The sequence below is a fragment of the Thermobia domestica genome, chromosome 1, assembly GCF_964235325.1.
Source record: "Thermobia domestica chromosome 1, izTheDome1.hap1.1, whole genome shotgun sequence".
Taxonomy (NCBI): Eukaryota; Metazoa; Arthropoda; class Insecta; order Zygentoma; family Lepismatidae; genus Thermobia; species Thermobia domestica.
Window position 1 is genome coordinate 123611064 of NC_137454.1, and position 22141 is coordinate 123633204.

Consider the following 22141-nt stretch of genomic DNA (forward strand, 5'->3'; position numbering starts at 1 on the left):
CAAGGTGAGTTTCTGTATATGTACCAGATGCAGAATAATATTGCTTGAAACGAAGCAGTCGATATCAGTTAGGAGGGGAAAAAAGTACGTAGATCGGATGACTAGTTTTTGATACCTGGGTAATATTGTTAGTGAGGACATTAAGTGCTAATGTGAAGTAAAAGCAAAGATAGGAATGGCGAAAGAAAGCAGCAATTAGGAAGAAGAAAATCATGTTTTGTGGGCCTGTATATAAAGATTTAAGAAGAGAACTCATAAAATATTTTGTGCTGTTATTGTGCTCTACGAGACGGAGAAACATGTCCCTACGCAGAGGCGATGAAAAAAGGCTGTAGGCTTTCGAAATGTAGGTTTGGATACAGGGGTGCCTACAGGCAGATTTTAGTGTGCAGGTTGCGCCAATGAGATGGGGGTAGAATGGTATATTTGGGAAGAGAAAGGAAGATTTGGGAGCAGATTGGTACATTTGGAAAGAGAAATGTAGATTTGATAGGGGAAAATGATAAATTTGGGGGTTGTCCCTAACCCCTGGGGTGATTGGACATTTCTATGTGGATAAGATTAGACATATGTGCGAAAGTATTACGAAAATAGGGGAGAAAAGAATAAATTTAGATGCGATTAAATAGATGAGTGGTTCCCAACCTGGAGGGTGCGAAGAGCAAGTAAGGGGAAGGGGGAGCGAACAAGCCACTAACTCAAACTATTCGTAATGAAAAGTATTATGAATGTTATAACAAAGACGCATTAAATTAAATACCGTATGAACACAAAATTATTATTGAGTAACGATTGTGATTTTATTAAGAACGAAGGAAATAAAATAATACTGCACTACAATAATATGCAGCAGTTTTCCTGAAAATAATTATAAATTAATGAGAGATTATTATTATTATTATTATTATTTGAGAATTGAGTGCTGCATCTGAAATCTCAAGATGTGTCAAATCAAGAGCGGTGTGCAGGGGGAAGACGTGAAATAATGCTGAGTTCTCGAACAATGTTGAGAACCACTGAAATAGAGGAAGAGGAACTGAGAATGAACTATGTCATTGAAGACATGCAAAAAGGTACAGTTGCAGAGTAAAGATAAAGGGGCGAAAGATGCTAGAGTAAGTAGACGGTATTAAAACACGAAATTCCTACGTGAAGATGAAGAGTTTAGCTGAAGACCATGGTGCATTGAAGTTTCTTAATTTTCATCAAGTGACCTACCAGTAATGGCAAAATACCTATGATGATATAGGTCAGCTAAAACATCGAATGACAAGATGAGGAAATAACTGGATGTAAAGTTGCAAAATGAGTTCGTTTGGAAGATTGACTTACAGCTTTAAGAGCAAATTGCTAATATACCGTTATGTTCAAAATATATGTCCGCTTCTTTAGAAATTACATAAATAAAAACAATTCTTTTTCTTGTAAGATAAAATATCGGAGATATACGAAGAAGAAAACACACATTTCCAAAAATGTGTTCCAGAAAAACAGAAATTTAAAAAACAAGCATTATTAGAAAATGACATCTCCAAAACTTTCATTACCAAATTGTAAGTTCTTTTTTCAGAAATGTGGCAAACACGCAATCTAAATTTACGGAGAGAGGAAGGTTTATACGTAAATCTCATAGTGTTATTTATACTATACCAGAGATGCAAATAAGCAACAGAATTTTACTAACCCAAGAAAAAAAAGCTACTAGCCAACATCCCACAATCGAAATCATTTACTTACCTTCGATATGGTATTAAATACTAGCCCGTTCCAATGAACCACTCACCCCGGGCGAGTGGTTATTTGCATCCCTGTACTATATATATGGCACAGTCCTCAAAGGTTTTACACGAAAACAAAGGGCTAAATGAAAATAAGCCTTGAAATATCCAAAGCGATCAGTAACATTGTGTTAGCGATTTGCATATATACGTTTACCAAGAAAGGAAACTTGAACTTAACTTCGTAAAGTATTTCGTTAGCGTGCAGTTCCTCGCTAGCTGTTCACTTTTTCGATGATCATTAGTTCAAGTCTCATAGTCTGCAGTAAATATTTTTTTAATAACTTGTTTGTCAGTTCGTTAAACATCAAACCTTTCGTTCCAAATATGTTTCTTATTCGGTTTTACACATTACTCAATAAGTTCATAGGATGACACATAGATGTCGCTACTATTCACAAGTCAATGTGATATTCAGAAAGTACTAACCTTCAAATGATACGTGTCACAATTTCACAACAATCTGGCATTTAGTTCACAAGTTACAACATTGACGCAGCTTTTGCAATTTTTAAAAACTGGAAAACCTCAATTTTGTATGTTGATAAAGCATTGCCTTTTAACAAAGAATATTACTGTTCAAGCAAAGCATTGGCTTCACAAGTGTTATTCGGACTCTGCTCCATCGTGACAAATGGCAGAGAAGAGCTCCTCCGTGGCTAAGCGGTTAGCGTACGCGCCTTTGGCGTGGGAGACCCGGATTCGATTCCCGGCGGGAGCTCATGTTCGGATTCCACGTTAATCAGTAGGTCCACGTCTCATATAGCCTCGCTGCTGAACGGGACGTTACACTCAATATCAACTCAACTCAAATGGCAGAGAAGTGGTTCGCTGAATTTAAACGCGGCCGTACAAACACCGATGATGCTGAACACTCTGGTCGCCCAAATTCAGCAGTTGTTTCAGAAAACATAAAACAAAACAAAAGCCCACAAAAATGGCTTTGGCCGATCGTAAAGCGAAGTTGCGTGAGATAGCTGACAACTTACGGATATCAGAAGGCAGCGTGTTCACCATTTCGGATGAACATTTGTCCTTGAGAAAGCTCTGTTCGGAACTGCTTCAGCGCAATAAAAAATATTTGTTGATGCGGTGTGTGACAATGGATAAAACATGGATCCGTAACTACACTCCATAGTCAAATCGGCAGTGAGCTGAGTGGACAGCAACCGGCGAAAGCTACCAAAAACGCAAATGCCGGCTAGTAAGGTTTTAGCTTCAGTATTTTGGAATGCGCACGGTGTTTTATTCATCAATCACCTTGAGAAAGGAAAAGAACAATCAATAGTGAATATTATATGGCGTTATTGGTGCGTTTAAAGCAAGAAATTGCGGAAAAAAAAAGACCCCAAATGAAGAAGAAAAAGTGCTCTTTCACGAAGATAATGTACCGTGTCACAAGTCGATCGCAACAACGGCTAAATTGCATGAATTGGACTATGAATTTCTTTCCCTTCCATCGTACTCTCCGGATCTGGCTCCCAGGTGCTACTACCCGTTTGCAGACCGAAAAAGGATGCTCCGAGGGAAAGAGATTTGGCTCCAGTAAAGAAGTGCACTAGAGGTGAACGCTCTACCATTGAGCCACCGCGGCCCCAAAAGGCATCGAAATGTTAGAGAAGCGTTGGAATAAATGCATCATGTTGAAGGAGACTGTATTGATGACTATATTCGAGTTTTGCCTAAAAGTTGTTGTTTTATTAGTCATTCTACGAACTTAATGAGTGATAAGTTAAAAAAGGAGGAAACTTCATTTCTAGTCATTATCATAACCGAATAGGCAAACTTGTAATATTTGAAACATAAGTAACATATGATCAAATTTTAATGAAACATTACTAAAATAAAACATTTACTTTGAATAGTCGCTGCAAGTAATGAATGTAAACTATTGGTTCTCAATTAAAAATATAATAGAGATGGTTCTCAACCAAAGTAAAAAAATAATCCTTTGTTTTATGAAAATAATAAATATTTTACAAGTATAATTACAGATAAATAATTTGATAACATTTGCCGAGCGAATGTAGGTTAGTGATTAGCGTTGGTGTTTCTTAATCGGGAGATCCTAAGTTCAAATGTCCATACGAAACATCCTGACTGGCGATTTTCCAGTTCCACCACACGGTACCATGCTATCTTTAATACATAAACCGTGGTAAACTTTCTCTAAAAGTTTGTTTCTTTGTTAATGTCTCAGTGTAATTTTAAAAAAAGCGAACTGTTGCAAATAAATGTGAATACAGTATTATACCCTCGGATCGTACGTAATGTTACCGTAGTTCGTAACATTGAATTATCGGAAAACTGCTTGTTTTTTACCCTGGCGTTAAGCTTATGCATAACAAGTGTAGCAGCCTTGAACTTAATGAACAGGTCTTTAAACTTGGCTCTGCTTCGTTAACTTAACCAAAGTCACTAAAATGGAACGAATATTAAAGATTCTCCATGCGTAGTTGGAGAATGTAATACAGACAAAAGTAATAAACAGGGAGCACAAGCTTAATTTTTCCATTGCTCTTTGTGGTTTGATAAGTCCGTGATTTTTGCGAGATGTCACTTACATCGCAAATTTTATTTTGTAGTTATTGACCATCTTCAATAAACTTAGAAAATTTCGATTGTATTTTGTTTGTTATACTGTAACAACAGCGTTCTGTACCAGATAAATGCGTTTTTTAAAAGTTAGTTTGTGTGCTGATTAAGCACATTTTTGCGACGGAACAAAAGAAAAACTTGAAAAAGTATTTTGGAGACACTTTTTTCCGTCTGATGGAATGACGCAATGAGTGGGTTCATAGAATTTCGTTCGGGCCATATGAACACTACGGTGTTAATCGTTCTGGGCGCCCAAGGGAGGTCACATCTGAGGAAATGGTGAATAAATTTTATGGTATTGTGTTGAAAGATCGTTGTAAAGATACGCAATATAGCGTATCTTTAAACGCTGGTAAACATCTCTGTCGATCGTACTTTTTAATATTTCTCATGAATATTTAGGTATGAAAACGTTGTTAGTAAGGTGGATGCCGCGATTACTCAGTGTTGGCCAAAAACGAAATCACATGAGCATTTAGAGACAATGGGTGGATATTTGGAGAAACACAATATGTCATAGTTTGAGACGTTGTGTCACTGTTCATGAACCTTTTGAATACATTGCTACCAACAAGAAAGGAAAGAACAGTCTAAACTGGAGATGTTCAGAATTTTCTGGAAAATTTTACTTTCCGGATTTCGGAAATATTCGGTCGGAAAAAATTACGGGATTTTCGCGAAATCGGAATTTTTAAATTCCTGATTTTTCCGAATTCCGGAATTTTCCCGATTTTACCTTCCGGATTCCGAAAAGTAAAAATTCCGGAATTGGCCATCCCTAGTCTAAACAGTGAATTTTAATAGGAGAACGTGTTCAAAGTGCAGAGCTGTTCTGTCAGCAGGCAAAGTCATGACCGATTTAGTGATGTGGTTTGTTAATGTTGGTACATACATCATTGCCAAAAAAATAAGTCATCAAATCTGTTACGATGTATGGTTAGACAGCGTATTGTGGGCAGGAGCAAAGATTGTCTTGAAAACAGGAGCACTCACAATCTCAGCCTGAACTTGGCAGTAGAACACTATGGCTGACATCGGACATGAAGTACCTTTACCTTTCCACTAATTGTACTTTTGTAATGGTATCGTATAAACACAATTAAGTTTCGTCCACAGTTAAAGCAAAGCTAGTGCTATAGCAAGAAGTTGGACCAAAGCCGATTTGTGTACCTCTGTTTATGATCGGAATACGAGCATTTTTGGAATTCATTTTGTCGTAACCTACCGTTCCGTATCTTATAGTCCTTATGAATAACCTTCCACAACTGCTCACGACTAGAGTGGAGCTCCTCTGTCCGTGCGAACAGGATCCGGTGATTGCCGAGAATCATTCGGTGAATGACAGTCGTACCGGGAGTGATCACAGAAATTGGTCGATCACACATTTGCTTATCCTTCGATTCAAACTTACCACGTTTGAAATTAGCAGCTCATTTTGCCATCGTAACGTGCATGTACGCTTTGTCCGTAATGTCTTGATAGTTTGTTGTGGATCTCGTTCAGCGGACACTTTCCAGGAAGAGGTATTTTATGAAGGCAGCTGCTTAGATTTGTTTATATTTTGTATCTAGGCACCAATCTTAACATTGAATCCTGAAAAGTGTGTTGTTTATTTCGTCCGATTTTGGTCAATTCATATATTTTAAGGTTTAAGTAGATGCTGAACGTTTGTCAACTTACATGGACTGGTATCTAACCAGGGACCGTCCCTCCAAAAGTGAGTGCGCTACCACGGAACTACCATGTCCCCAATTGTGTGTTTTATTACATCACAGAGGAATACGACGAAACGTGTTGTGGCAATAAGTGGAGACTATCTATCCAAAATGATTAAATGCAGACATCCAGGCTGACGAAATAAGTTGCTGTCCTCTTGCATCTTTATGTAGTGTTTTTCAAAGAAAGTCCTTCCTCTGTCGTCGGATAATTCTGGAAAGATTATCGAAGTAAACAGTATGAAGTATTTGATAATAAATGTACTGTAAGTGCAAGTAGGTGTTGCTATCTTCTTAGCGTGTCAAAATGTGAAAAATAACTATGCGTCACCAATGTTAGTATAGTCATTCAACAGTGCTGGTTGTCTTATACGAATAGCAGTGTTCCTGGATTGAACATAGCATTCGTTTATTTTTGTTTCAGTATTTACAATTCAGTACAAAACACACATTTTTCTTCTTATCTAGTTCCACCAAAGTTCTTATCGAAACAAATTCCAAACAAATTCCGAAAAAAAAAAAACTTAGTTATTAATGATCAAGAATGTCTGCTTGTTTGTGTGAAAATGTTTAGATTTATATATACGAGAAGTTAAAACGGTCAGGTATCTTAAAAAAACGCACGCCCTTTTTTTCTTATATGAATTATATTAAATTAAGCGATGGCCCTCTAAAGAATAAAAGGCAACTACCTTAAAAAAAATTACGCGCTTACTTGGATCGACATTATAACGTACATTTCATTTAGAATCAAGTCAGGTATAAAATTATTGAACCAAGAAAGTTACTATCGAGGTTAGTACATAACCAGCAGTAATTTAGAATTTTCTTAATCTTGTATGTTTTCCCATTAGCTTGGTTGGAGTCGTGCTATCATGGGTAATGGTAGTAATGGAATGACATCTTTATGTTATAGGCTTGGTGGCCCTGATCCTTTGGACTATATAAGTATGTATGCTAACCCTGGCATACCGGACCAGAATATTCCACCGCATTGGCATTATATTAGGTATGATAAATTATTAAAAATCAAAATAATGTAAGAAAACTTTAAATATTAGAATTAAGTTGTAATTTGGAGTAGGTTTCTAATTTGAATAGTAAGGTTGAGTAGTATTTATTGGTGAAAAATATATTTCGCATTAAGAAATTTCTTAAAGCAATTATCAAATCTAGTACGTTATAATTGAGTTCATGCTTATATTTTCTCCATTGATATCGTGAGTAGACTTAAAGTTTTCCTAATAATATTTTCTAAGCATTAAGCTTAGAATTTGTATTTTGAGTTCGTTCGGAAAAATAAAATTTTAGAAAAGAAAATGTAAAATATAAAGTTAAGAATAGTCTTCTAAATAATAAGTTAAGAATTTATAATGAACAATATGTCGAAAAACAATAAGTATCTTAAATCGTAGAATGTTGGAAAGTTGCTAATTTTCCATTAATCTCAAATTGCAAAATGCACGTAGACTAAAGTAGATTACATATGTGATCAACTAATGATAGTTTGCAGAATCAACTCTTCAGTTTCATTTGTAATGTTGGTATATACTATCCGATCAGTGAATTATGACCTCCAAATATATTCGAATTTATTGCTACGTGAATAGTGATGCATTGGGCACTCCGGGTCTAGATAGTCAATCAGTAGAAAGACTTCATACGGATAAATTCAAGATTTTCAGTATTTGGTAAAGGGCAAATCTTGGTGTCCCGAAGGACTAGTGTCTTTATCGCTCAAACGTCTGTTAATGGGATGTTCAAGAACAGTCATACAAATAGTAAAAGTGTACCAAGACTGGTGTCAACAGAGGCAAATAACGAACCGTCAGGAGAACTAATAAGGACAGTGTAAGATGGATTTCGAGATGAGCATCGCTTTTAGCGACGCACGGATCACAGGCAGCATGGTGGTACGACCGACTACCCAATACAGCTGTGGTAAATTCGAAAACCCACCCCTAAAAAGTACACACTCGAGCGTATAGAGTATTTCAGTAGCCAACCCCCTTCCACGATAACCCGTTCTGCAGCAGCGCCAGCGAGTCGTTTGATGCAATGAACATGAGAGTTGAACAATAAAAAATTGAAAGAAAGCCTGCTGGTTTAATGGGTCACGATTCTCACTCCAATGGTTAGCGTGTGTGTGTGTGTGTGTGTGTGTGTGTTTGGCGGGCGTATTGTATGATGTCAATAATGCAGGTAGGTGTTTGTTCACATGACAAGAATTAGATATACTGATGGTGGACGAAGGTATACCTAGTGTCCGGTATCGCGACTTCCTGGATAAATCTTACCATGCTGCATCCCCCTCATGGCAGTGATACAGTATCTTCCAAGGTAACAACACATCTGGCCGTCGCGCATGCCCTTTGCATGAATGGTTTGAATACACTGCGGACTTCCATCATATTCCATGATCCCCAAGCTCTCCGGATTTCAACCCCCTTGAGCCCATGTGTGACACAATCGAACGAGACATTCAGTTTAGGAGCAGACGACTACTGACAACTCATTACATTCCAGCCACGTCGGATCACTACTGTACGGAAGGCGAAAGAAGAACTTACACATTATTAAGTAGGTGGTCATAATTCAGAAATCGGTCTGTATATATAAAATATTAGAGAATTATTCTCTCATTGTAAAGCAGTTCAGCAGGGCTTGCTTAAATGTATATCCCTTGTCTTTTGTTGTAGTTTTGGGTTGTCCGACTTACATGGAGATGGCAGAGTGCATGATATATCAGGTCGTGACACTCCTAGTGGCTTCGGGTTCGAACTAACATTCAGACTAAAGAAGGAACCCGGTGAAACAGCTCCACCCACTTGGCCAGCAGCAGTAATGCAGGCGTTAGCGAAATACGTTTTCCAGTCAGGTATGGTAAGCACATACGTTTTATATCATTGAACTCTGGACTCATTTCTCATTTTCCCCTTTGAATTATATACACTTTTATTAATGATCTTTATTTATTGCACTATTCCATATATTTACACAGTAATTGGAGTATTCCTAATTTCTCATTTAACTGCGACGGCGAGTGCTGAGTTCGCATGTGATTTTGCATGTGACTTTATAGAATCAATTTACAAACGTTCTTTTACAAACATAAAGATATAATGCTCACATTTGGTCGTCCACTTTGCGGTAGATCATTCACAAAACCTGTACCCTCGAATCGTTGGTCTCCACGTGGAAATCTTCTCCTAAAGTCTCCTGTCAACACATTTGTTATTTTTGTTGCGTTTCCACCAAATTTGTAACACAAAAAGTAGTCCTTCGTTAATTCGGGATTCGTCTCAACACCTCTACTATTCGGCATAACTTCACTCACCAAACAACTCTTAAACAAAACACGTATGAAAACTTCGTTATTAGTCCCAGCCACATCAAGAAACACAGTGGTGCTAGTTCGCTTGCTTATTTCTTTTCTTGTTTGTGATAAAACGACTTTGTGCCCACCCTGTAGTGTTAAGATTTTTCTCATGTAATCCGTTACATTGAAGAAACTGCTTGCTTACGTTAAGAAATGATACCGAAAGGCGTAACAGCTTTTTCAGGCCAGCCTGCCTGAGTGAGGATTTTCTTGAATTTTCCTCACTCACACCAGTCTATGCGGGGTGGTACCTAACATAATGGTCCCAGCTCGCACCTTCCTTTCCCATTCTTTTCTTCCTCCCCAATTCCCTGGAAAGTACGATCTCCGAGGTACGTCATCTCTCATACATGACGGGTTAACATGGCAGTAGATACTGAAAGCCCAGAAATCTAATTCCTAATCCTAATCATTGCTTGAAACCTTTTAGGCTTACGTCTTGTGATTATGCCATGGAGAATAAAGGATATGGTAATGCTGAGAACAAATGAAATGGCGGAATGAAGAAAGTGGGAGGAAGCAGGCAAACCTCGAGAAAACCCACGTTCACAGTGTTTGTCCACTACAAAGCCGACTTCGTGCGATCTGAGATCAAATCAGGAATCCCACGTACTAGAATGAACGCTTTGCCACTGAACCACCGCGGCTCCTTTTTTGTTTCCTTATAGGTGAGGGCAAAAATGGCAATGTTAGAACATTTATTAAGAAACTAAGAGGAGGAATGCTTATCTGTACTCTGATCTGCTCCAGAAATAGATGGTTCTGATTTCATTCACAGATTCCAATAATATCTGACTTTTTATTTTCACTAGAAACGCCATGAGGTTACTCTGGGTCCTCTTCATTTTTGTAAAGTCCAAGTTAGAATCTAGTTATTTTTTAAAGCCCAATCCAAGTTTAGCACGCTCTGAAATTCTTCTGTCAGTTACGGACAACAATGAGAACAATATTAGTAGTGTCCAGTATTGTCTGACCTATAACTTAATATTCCTTTGAAAAGGTTGCATAGCAACTTCAATTTTAACTTCTCAGAAGAATTACGTTCGAAAAGTCTTAAACTTGAGATTGATTAGAGATGCTGATACAGTAATTAAAATTATACTAATTTTTTATTTTACCTTGCGAAAAGAAACATAGGGATGGTGTTTATCAAGTTTAAATTGAATAGGAAAAAAAAAAATCGGAAGAACTAATTTATAACCTTCATTGTCACAGAAAAGTATTTGTATAGTATGAAAACATATGATATCGTTGTCTCAAACATCAAGCAAGTTCTTGAATTCCGAGTTCACTATCATACTATTCTTCTTCAATAGATTTTATCTTTGTCAAATAGATTTGATTTTGATTTTGTTTACTTCTTAGGTGTTTGAAGCTTAATTAATAGTTATAGTCAGGGCTTGAAAACCCACTCGCCTGCTCGCCAGTGACGAGTGCTTCTACATTTGGCGAGTAAAGTTCAGTCAATCAAAAACGTAAATTCAAGAATAAACAGTCGATGTCTTTTTTTATTATTATTAGAGATTTCTAAGAGACATGCCAAAAAAAAAAAAAAAAAAAAATATTGGTGTGTTTACTGTGTCGAAAAGTAATTTTTATTTGTATGAGTACTGTGACAGCAAAATGGTCTAGCTGGCGACCACTTAAGGCAAGATTTTTCAAGGCCTGGTTATAGCAGTTTCAGGTTTTTCATTAGAATATTTTTGTATTATTGATTAAAAATATATACCTCTGAAGCTCAGGGAGGCAGTTGCCCCTTCCCCTCCGTAAATAATGCCCTGACGGGCTAACCAGTTTCATCGAAGTAACTTGAATGTTGGTTACATAATATTACTTCTTTTACATGCTTGTGTAAAGTTCCTTATCTTTGACATATTGTCTTAATGGATAGAAGCTTTCCTTTTGCGAACACTTCCAAAATACCGTCACACGACTGTTTTCTTTTCCTCTAATACTTCACTAACCTCTTCATAACGGACAGGAATTATTCTAAGTTGATCCTTATTTAGCACAGAAAATACTTTCTGCAATTTGAAAATCAGATCTACAAAACAGTACAGTAGAGAGAAAATCCCGTCCGTACCAAATGTAATTGTCTTAGGTCAGTGGGCTGCTGAATCGTCACGTATTGTAGAACAACTACAAGTTGCATTGGCAATTCTTCTTTTCTCTGTTCACAATAAAGTGCTTTCTGATGGAAATCCTATATTATCTGCAATGAATAAGAACAGTCTTGGGAGAACAAGACGTACATCTAGGAATTCTATGATTGATAACTTTTCCCCTTCTATTGCAAATTCATTTTTTAAAACTTTTTTTTCCCCTTCTCGGAGGCTAGCATCTTCCTCTACAATTTCAAAGATAAATGAACAAACGTCGTTTGTTTTATAATAAAGTTTCAACAAGGAACATTTTTTCCTCTCGCCATGTATCGAAGATACGCCTTAATGATTCGAACATTGAGTACAGTATTTCGATTTTAGCTCATATATACGTACATTTATAACTAATGCAAAAGCGGCTCTTGAGTTAAGTTGTACTAGTAAAAATTTTAAAAAAAAAAAAAAAATCACTTGAAGTTAAAAGAAGAAATCTTAATGTGCTGATTATTGTATTTCCAAGAGATAAAACTTTAATTCGCTCACGAGCTGCTTCTGAAATAATGTGCATGAGTTTTGAGAAATCTAAATTTGTGTAACCTGTCTGTAACGGACACCTCTCATTTGCGGACAAATCATCATGTCCTATCGATATCCGGTATTTAGGGGTTTTACTGTACACTCTTTTCTTTTCCTTGTGGTTTGCTCAGACTTTCTTCTATACGTAGTCTCTAATTCTGCTAACCTCTGTGTTTATTATTTGCAGTGATTTTTTTTTTCCCGTCCAAGTAATTTTTTGTCCTGAATACCAACCAAAACACAGAATAAAAATTGCCTACTTATGTTAGTATTTAATTCTAATTACGTCTGATAGCAAGAACTATAATTCTATAAGCTGATAACGAACAACATTTATTCAGGGTTAAAAGTGCATCTGAAAATGTAGGGAAACGCATGACGTCACGCCTTTCCCCGTGCATATCTTTGTCCATTGCATTCTTTTAGGAAGTGGATGGACGCCATAGTTATTTTCTTGAAGTGGGGAACGGCGTTCCCGAGCGTTACCCCTCACATTTACCCCTGCATTTATTCATTTTCTTTATCTTCGTTTCCTGTGTGTAGTTGTATCAAGGTTGAGCACTTACTCTCTACAATTAAATAAATCTGGGTTTTAGTAAATTACATGCTTTTAGTAGATTATGTGAGTTCTGTATAATAACTGTTTCTGTGAGTTGTCGTAATATTGCATAGCTCACGCCACGGAGAGGTGAACTCTTATGAGCCGAAAGTATTCCAAACATGACTTAAATTTCAGATCTTACCGAACGTGGCACCCTCTGTAACTTTTCCCAGTTTGTCTGAAATTATCTTTCAGTCCTCTTATCATTACATCATACTATTTCCATCTTTAAGTTATTGTTCTGATCTCATAAAATAGTTTTAATATCAAAATGCTGAGCGTTGACAGTGCCACGTGTTATTTTCCATTTTCGTAGATCCTGGTTAATTTGTGTTTTTGATTATTTCTAACAGAAAACACTTTATGTGCTGGTGATCATGTTTCATGGCACTACGCCTTAGATAATAGTGTCTCTCGCATTCAGCACATGCTTATGACTGATGATCCTCAACTTGGTGTTGTTGCCACACCGTTTGGCTCAGTACATTTCGTGCAGATAGTTGGAGTGTGTAAAGAAGAACTTCAAGCCGCCCAACGCTGGAATGGTCCTGGAGTAATCGAAATACTTAGGAGGCTACCAGGGTAAGCGAATTTAATATCGAGTTTTCTCGTTATTTTGGTTATGAAGGATATTTATTATGCATTGTAAACGGAAATTTCATCCAGTATTTATTTAATTTTTATGTTAGATCCGAACAGTATACCTGAAAGTATATTTAGCGAGTGCCGTCGGAAACCAATTTTTAGGGAAGATTATTACTATCCTGATAATCTGCAACGTTCCAGACAGGCCATAGTTTTAGAGTAGCCCTTTTAAACTTTTTTCAAGTGGGGTCATTTTTATTAGTCAGATTTTAGAAATCATTTTATGAATGTTCTGATCATATATCAGTATATTTATGTTTTTAAAATAGTATTATTTAAATTCTCTTAATTTTGTATTGATGTGAACAGAAGAAAATGCATTTTTTTTTTTTTTTTTTTTTTTTTGTTTGTTAATGATTGAAGGCTGTCAAGAATACTTTATAATAATACATTTATATAAGCTATTAGGATTTTGAAGTCTTTATGTTACTAAATTGTATACTTTGTCATTTGTATAATCTATACGTATTTGAGGTGGTAAGTAAGTCACTTCATTTTATTTTTTGTCTTTTTTGGACTAATGTTCAGTCGAAGAGGACCGCAAGAATATACATCCGAGGACCACAGTTTGATTAACGCTGCCTTAGAGCATGTAGCCTAAGATATACTATAGTACAACTATTTAAACATAACTACTATAGGGCTGGTTACTAAACTTTATATCACTGGATTCCAATATGCTGTGCCGACTACTAACGTCAGTATAATTATCATGTTCAGAACACCAAGAAATAAGCATATACATATATTGGTGTATTAAAAGTTCGAGACCGGAGGTCTTACAAGTAAAGATACGAAATGTTGGAATTAGGTGGTTTTCATTCTAAAATGGTGGAATTCTTTCAATCGCACCAGCCGTTTGGGCTCCACACTGGTAAGGCGTCCTATGTTAAATTAGAAAGCAATTTTATCAGTTCAGTAGACTATTCGAACTGAACTAAGAGCACGCAAAAAATATCAGGTACGTGTACATTGTTATGAGAATTAACCTGGAACACTTCGAGTTCTTTTCTTAATACTGCTGTACTGTTGGTATGGTGAGAGCCCAAGAGAATAGTCTGCTGAACTAGCAACATTGCTTTTTTACTTAATATAGAGCACCTTATAAGTATGGAGCCCAAATGGCTGGCTTCAAAAAATAAATAAATAAATCTATTTTAGATCGGAAACCACTTATTTCCAACAATTTCTCTTTTTACATTTATTCATATCTTTACTCATAACGGTGTTGGCCTATTGCCTAGGACTTTTGATACATCTGGTATAAACTTCCACGTAGTACACTCACACATTTACATGCTGATTACAACACCACAATTAGAATCTGTTTGGACTTTCACTAGATGCACTTAAAATTAATATCCTATTATCCGTATAAAACCGTATATACATCGGAATCAATAACTGTAGTTACTCAGCAACTTTTTCCTCTTATAACTTGTGTATGATTTAAACAGATTTGTAGTCCACCTCCTTTAGTTGCAGTAATCAACTTCTGAGTATTCGCATGATACATGTATACTCCTTTCACAAAATAATAGAACCTTATCTATCTATCTATCTATCTATCTATCTATCTATCTATCTATCTATCTATATATATATATATATATATATATATATATATATATATATATATATATATATATATATATATATATATATATGTGTGTGTGTGTGTAGGGATATGGGTCTGTGTATAAAGATGTATAAACTTATATACCGTCACCTAAGATTCAACACCGCGTAAGTAACATTTCACTAATTTTACAGGAGAGACAAAAAACCGAAAACTAACTTTAGCCTCATTATGCGCGGTATTACTTTTAAGGGAATAACAGAGCCATTTGTCATGATATAGATGTAATTCTTAACCAGATTGTGCATCATCCTATATTGATTCTAGTGGTATCAAAAACTCAAATTCGGCAAAATTGGAGATACGCGGTGTTGAATCTCAGGCGACGATATGTACAAGTTTACGTATTGCATTACTCCTATAAGACAGAGATACAATAATTCTGGTTGTGTTTCTGATAAATGAAAGTCTTTCGACAGTTCTGATAAATTGAAGGTAGTTGTGCTAAGTTTACTGGCAATACGTGAGTTCTTGCTTTTTAGGATAGTGTTTTGTGCGAGTGATAGTTTAGATTTTTATTTCATTAATCAAATGACCTTGAAAGTTTCGGAACTGGGAATCGAAATCTCAATGTTTGAAATATTTCTGTGTAACATTGTTTAACGTTTATTACAAACTACGTTCGTTTATTTTTCTCACATGTATGTTAATGTAGTGTTAGCTTGGTTTGAAAATAAAGATGTTTAGTATTATTACTTCTATGACTTTCTTCTAATCTAGCTTTATGTGTAAACAAAGAACATAATGTGATTGTCCTGAGAGTAATCTAAACTTACTGTTTTTAGTGATTCAGTACAACTAGTGTCTACTAATGGTTTATTTCAGGGCTGGTGGACCGTGGCTGGTAACTGATATGAGAAGGGGAGAGAGCATACTTGAATTAGACCCGTCCGTTCAAGAGGAAGTGAAACAGGGTTTCGAGACTGAAGGATCGAATTTAAGTGGTGTAAGTGCCAGGTGCTCGTGGGTGGAAATGGATATTGAACAGTTTCTTGCTGGTCATGGTGTCAGAGGCACAAGCTGTGAAACTGGAAGTGACAGTGAAAGTGAGAAAAGACCACCTCACATCTCCGAGATCGAAAGCCAACAAATCAAAACAACGTTGAAGAAAGGATTACTCAATACGAAGCCAGTCTTGCCACCTATCAAGTCCTCCGAGAGGCAAGCTACACATCTTGTTAAGTACGTAACTTTAAATAAATAAGTAAATTGAATCTTTCGTTGGCATCATGTGTAATTAGTAACTACGTATTTCGGCCACAAGATCATGAAGAAATGTTATGTTAGAATCCTCTGTATTAACTCTTGTAGTACTGTTTATATTTTGATCGCTTATTTCTTCAGAGGTAGGAGATTTGAGAGATTTAAGTTAAGATACTAATAAAAAAAAGAACAGATGTGTGCTCATTCTTTTATAATGTTCGCGTAGATGTTGGTCAGAATCAATATATTCTTGTCATCCTAGGCTGTCATCTGCCTATTTTTATGTTAGCAAAAATTGATTGAAACTAAGATTCCCAAAATTTTTAATACATCTGCTTTCGTTCGTTCTTTGTATCTGAAGATTTAGATTACTTTCTTGGATATTTTTAAGTAATTGCAGAAGTTATTTTTATGTTTTTGGTATTTTATTTACAGAAATGAAAATGGAACCTATGATAGAAAAGATTCCTACGATACAAGTGCGTGCAGTGAAGTGGGAATTCTGGAATCGACAGAACTTTTAAGGACTAAGAAACTCGACGGTGTACACTTAACATTTAATTTAGAAGCAGGAGTTCTTCTTCCATTAGCTATAAGGTAAAAGTTGTTGATTTATATGTTTTATTTTCATTTTCCGATGTATTCCCATAATGAATACATATTTTCACCTGTATTCATAAAATATGTATTCATAATGAATAGCGATGAATACATATTTTGTTCTTCTTCCCTAATTACAAATAAAATAATACTGATGAGAACTTAGATCTATATTCTTACTTAAATAGCATCAAATATAACTTTCTGTAAATAAAACTCGTTTTTATATAGTTTTTTTTTTTTTCTTTTCTTCGTTGGGAGGGCATTTAGCTTAGGGTAGGACGCTTAACGTCTGAGTCTTAATCATGTGAACTGAGGTGAGTACCAACATGTCCGTTTGTTTTCTTGAAGTGCTCGTTATCTTCCACATCCCGTACTCCACCACTTTTCTTCCATCGTTTATTTACATTTGGTATGGGTCCTTGTTAAGCTACTGGACTTACCTGTGGAAAGACATTTATCACTTCCAAGATTTCATTGCATTTTCTTGGGCAATGCATATCGGCGCCGGTTAGCAAGATCCACATCAAAATAATTGTTTTTCCATAATTACTAACTGATATCTGAAAACCATAATATTTACAAATTTAATTCGATATAAATAAACTGATTTGTGCGTTCCTCTCAAGTCATGATCCTACCCACAACCATAGATTTTAAAATGTCAAAAAGAATTTTGATCACATTGTTCCACATCCTGCAGAAGTTTTATATGGTGCAAAAGTTGATACTATGTGCAGAGATATTTTGTAAATTTCCTATCTTAGAGCGGTGAGCTGTGATAAATTTTATAAAATATGTATGTGTGAGTTTAAGAATAGGATAATTCATTATACAAGTTTAATTATTTTAGATTTTCAGAATATAATCCTCGCTTTTGTAGAAAATATTCTACCCACTGATATCACACGAATACAGGTGCTCCTCTGATATCAGTAGGTAGGATATTCTATCTATTTTTCCCGACTTGATTAGAAAATTACGTTATAGAGTCATCTATTGCTGTAAACAGCACTTAGACATTGTGTGTTTTAATGCACACTTAAGGGCAGAAGTCGTGGGCTACCTACCTAATAAAGTATGAAACCTCTTCGAGCACAGCGAATTGTAGAAACTCGACGTGGCAGGGATGAGAGAACTAGCCCTCCGGTGGAGGGATGTGCAGCCATGCAGTCTCGATTACCGTCCAGAATTCGATGGTTGTTGCTGATGGAGGGTCCTAGGCACAAATGGCTCGTTCGATGATATCTTAGATGTGCTCGATAGAATTCATTTCCGGGGATCTTATTATGCATTGGAAGTGGTCAGAATGCTCCTCCGACTAGTCGCGCATCATTGCATTTTCATTTTGTAAATTTTCATTGTTCGCAGGTACACAGAGTTGGCGATAGTCACCAAGTAGGTGAACGGATGGATGACCAGTCAATGTTCGGCTTAAATGGATCAGAGGAACAGTCATGTTACACGTTATCTAAGGTCCAATCTGCGTGTGACGGAGCCCACGTGAGTCGCCGCTGCCCGGACGACTTCCGAAATCGAATGCTCCTTTAGTCTAACATCAACTATCATCCTTCTCAAACTCCGATAATTCACTTCGACTTGCCATCACCACTGTAAATGAATAAATCACCACTGTAAATCATAAAAAAGTTCAATTGATAGTACTCAAACTGCTTCGCTTCGTTCGATTGGTTGTCCGCGATGTTTCCACAACGTGAACTAGTTCCCTATATCGATATTCCATAACTTTTGTTACTTAAGTGGAATATGCTAATATTCTACAAGATGTGAAGGAAGGAAAGGAAAAAAAAAAATGGAATTAATGATCTGAAACACAATAAAATAAAAGGAATATTTATATATATATATATATATATATAATATGCATTTATAAAAACAATAATTGTAATATTTTTTAAAAAAGAAAAAACGGCGTGCGGATTGGATGAGCTAAAGATATAGATGAATAGCGATTGTAGAAATATTTTAGAAAGTCACTGAAAACTTCTTTTTTCACATTAGTTTGTTAATAACAGCAACTATAAACACAACGATTGCTATATTATGATGTGTAGTAAAATGTACTGTAATATTCTCGTATCATTACAGCATAAGTATTATTTTTAAGATGAAAAAATATTTTATTGTTTGTATGTAGAAATAATGTGCAAATTTTTTTTTTACTTATGCTATTAGTTTGCTATGTATAGTGCGTCTTCATATTGATTGAAGTGTATTTACAATTCTTTGTTAGATATTGAGATCTCAAATCATGTCGTATTTGATCTCAATATTGTATTCTTTAATTTTTTCTGCCTTTTAACTTCTTATACCCGTAGCTGTAGGTCATATTTGAGCTTGGAAGTTTTACGAGTGGAAACGCAGTCCCACATTCGCTACATAACTTCGAGATGTACACAAAATGATTGTGTCTCCAGCCACTTTAAGATATCAAAATTGAAGAACTTGCTATGTAAATGCAGCGTGAGGGATTAAATAACCTTTGATTGTTTAAATTTATAAATGATAAATACTTTTTTAATTTACCAGATTTGGTTTTATGTTTTGTAGGGGACGTGTGAAACATGGACGCCATTTTACTTTTAAATCTGTTCTTGGAGACACAGCAATTACACTTGTGGCTCCTACAGTGACTGGAACATTTGTGGACTCGGATCAACCATACGTTGCACACGGTCCGTGGTTGCAGGTTCTAATACCAGAAGATTTTGCTCAGGAAATGTCATCAGATTTTGAAGTCCTTAATAACGCAGACGAGGTAAGTGATCAATTGACTGTGTATATTTCTAGTTATTTTTTTCTCCCATTATTCTAATACTCAATATTAGATTTTATTTTAGTTGTACTATTGATGTAAAGAGTACCTGTAAAATTTGATATACAAGGTTCATTTAAAAAATTGAAAGTTTAAATGGTGCTTTCTAACGTTGTTCCACATTTTCACTTTCTTCAAGATATACATGGGAGGATCAGAAACTAAGATTATAAGGCCGATATTTCTGGGGTTTTGTCTGTTTTAGAGGAATGAGGAGAGTGCCGTAATTTTAATACATGAAGTTGGCAACCGTGCAGAGTTTGTCACCCACCACCTCTAGCGCTAGTTGTAGATAAGCACAAATTGCGACTCGTTTGGAAAACTGGTCTCGTGAAGATGTCCGTTCAGATATTCGATTTCTGGGGGCGAAACATGTAACCGTGGCTCAGTAGCGTAGCCAGGATTTTTGTTTGAGGGGGGGCTTTAATGTTGGAGCATATTATATATATATATATATATATATATATATATATATATATTCGTATGTTGAGTCAGAATGTTTAGTTGTTATTATTATTATTATTATTATTATTATTATTATTATTATTATTATTATTATTATTATAGTAATAATAATAAATCTTTCTCTAAAGTGCTGGCTTCTTTAGATATTTCTTCATTGTTTCTCAATTGCTGTTCTCGGACATTTTCTTCGCCAAAATTAACTCCACTACTGTCTTTTTTTTTTTTTCGTTCTAGCCACTTTTCTACGGCGTTTTTTCTGAGTCTTTCTCTGAATTAATATCTTGTTTAGATTTTTCTCCGTTGCCTTTTTTGGTTTCTTTGTTTGCATATTTTTCTCACTGAAATTAACACAGTTGTCTTTTTTCCATTTCGCAATTGCAAACTAAGTTCTTATTTCGACACCCTAAACACATCTAACACAAGCAAATCTTCTGAATTGCTCTAACTGATCAAACATTAGAGATTGCTGTTACGTAGTCACACGCTACAAGTCTTTACTATTGTTTTCCACCCTGTCCTGTTAACAACTTTTCCTCAATTATTTTTCATCTGAATGAAACCAAAACAATAAAGAAAAAATCTTTATTTTTAGTCTTTCTTTCTTTCTTTTTCTTTCTTGTAAGTTAAGGAAACTAAATTAGCTGCTGAGCGTTTACCGAAATCCATTGATCGCCGCTTTTTTTGATGCCAATTCGGCTAGAATTGAATGGTATGAGACCGAGGTTTCTTGTTGTAGTTTATAGTATTGGGAACGGCGGTGAATGATTCAAAATAAACGATGATAGATCACTTGTTTTGTTATTTTTTTTATCGAGGTCAATGATTTCTTGGGTTCAAACATGTTCACTCCCTCTGGTAAAGTAATTTTTTTTTTCGGAATTTTCTTTTATGATCAGAAACGAACTAATTCTTTTCAGTGTTGCCTGCTTCAGTTTGCAAAGCTTAGGGCCAAAGAAGACACGTGAAAACTGTGGTCATTGCTATGTCAAACAGTAGAACAATAACTTCAATGTCACCGTATGAATATATGCGGTCCACTCTCTTTCTTTTCTTCCCTTTGAACAGCAGGGATTCCTAGAAAACCCGATTCCCATACTCCCCAAAATGCAAACATTTTTAAAGAATAAGGACGACGTTAGCGAGCTTAGCTTTCTAGGAACTGTTTAGTGACATATTTTGTTTTGAAATAGAGTACATGAAAGGCAATTGCTGTTTCTTCCGAGAAAAAATTACGAATATCAAAGTAGCAAAGTACATTGTCAGAACCCTTGGTGGGGGGGCCTTCCCTACACCACTGCTGTGGCTGAAATTCACCGGCATCTGGTAGAGGTTTACGGAGAGACTGTAATGTCTCGTCAGCATGTCGCAGAATGGTGTCGAAAGTTCTCAGCTGGCAGAGAAAAGGTCTCTGACGAGGAGCGCAGTTACCCACTCAGTACAGTGTCAACAGATTTGAACACAGTTCGCATGGATGAGCTAATTCAGAACAACAGGAGGATCACATTATGGCATCTAATGACACTTGACTAGCACCTAGGAGACCGTCGCTCGTTTCAGACGAGAAGATGAAACACTTCGTGACAACATGACTGAACACGCAAGGACAGGATTTTTACCAGGAGGGAATCTTCAAACTCATCCTACGATGCGTCAATTGCCTCAGCCGATATGGAGACTATGTCGAAAGATAACCTAATGTATGGACTATCTGTTGGCTGTATTGGTTATATTAAATAATATATACACGTTTCACTACAGGCTTTGTAACATTACTTTGTGATCATTCCTCGTAGGATTGAGAGGATAATATAGTAATTTTCCGGTAAGTGCAAAACATTACCCAGTTAATTCGTCACTGTTTTTTTATATAGACCTTCGTTCTTCAGTTCATCATCCAAGCCTATTGATTAGATTTGAAAATATGTTCCGTAACAATGGAGAACATATCAAAACCACAAACCATTTCACTGAGTAGTATTTGGTAAATACTAAACAAATAAGTTT

At 35.9% G+C, this 22141-nt stretch overlaps 1 protein-coding gene across 1 annotated transcript in view; it reads left to right on the top strand.

Moving 5' to 3' along the window:
- Su(fu) (suppressor of fused domain protein) overlaps nucleotides 1-22141 on the top strand; it is a 63220-nt gene that overhangs the window by 34285 nt on the left and 6794 nt on the right. Inside the window, exons 2-7 of the mRNA XM_081762984.1 lie at nucleotides 7008-7100; nucleotides 8791-8969; nucleotides 13103-13331; nucleotides 15859-16215; nucleotides 16672-16833; nucleotides 19408-19615. Coding sequence (XP_081619110.1) covers nucleotides 7008-7100; nucleotides 8791-8969; nucleotides 13103-13331; nucleotides 15859-16215; nucleotides 16672-16833; nucleotides 19408-19615 — 1228 coding nt within the window. The remainder of the gene's footprint in view (nucleotides 1-7007; nucleotides 7101-8790; nucleotides 8970-13102; nucleotides 13332-15858; nucleotides 16216-16671; nucleotides 16834-19407; nucleotides 19616-22141) is intronic.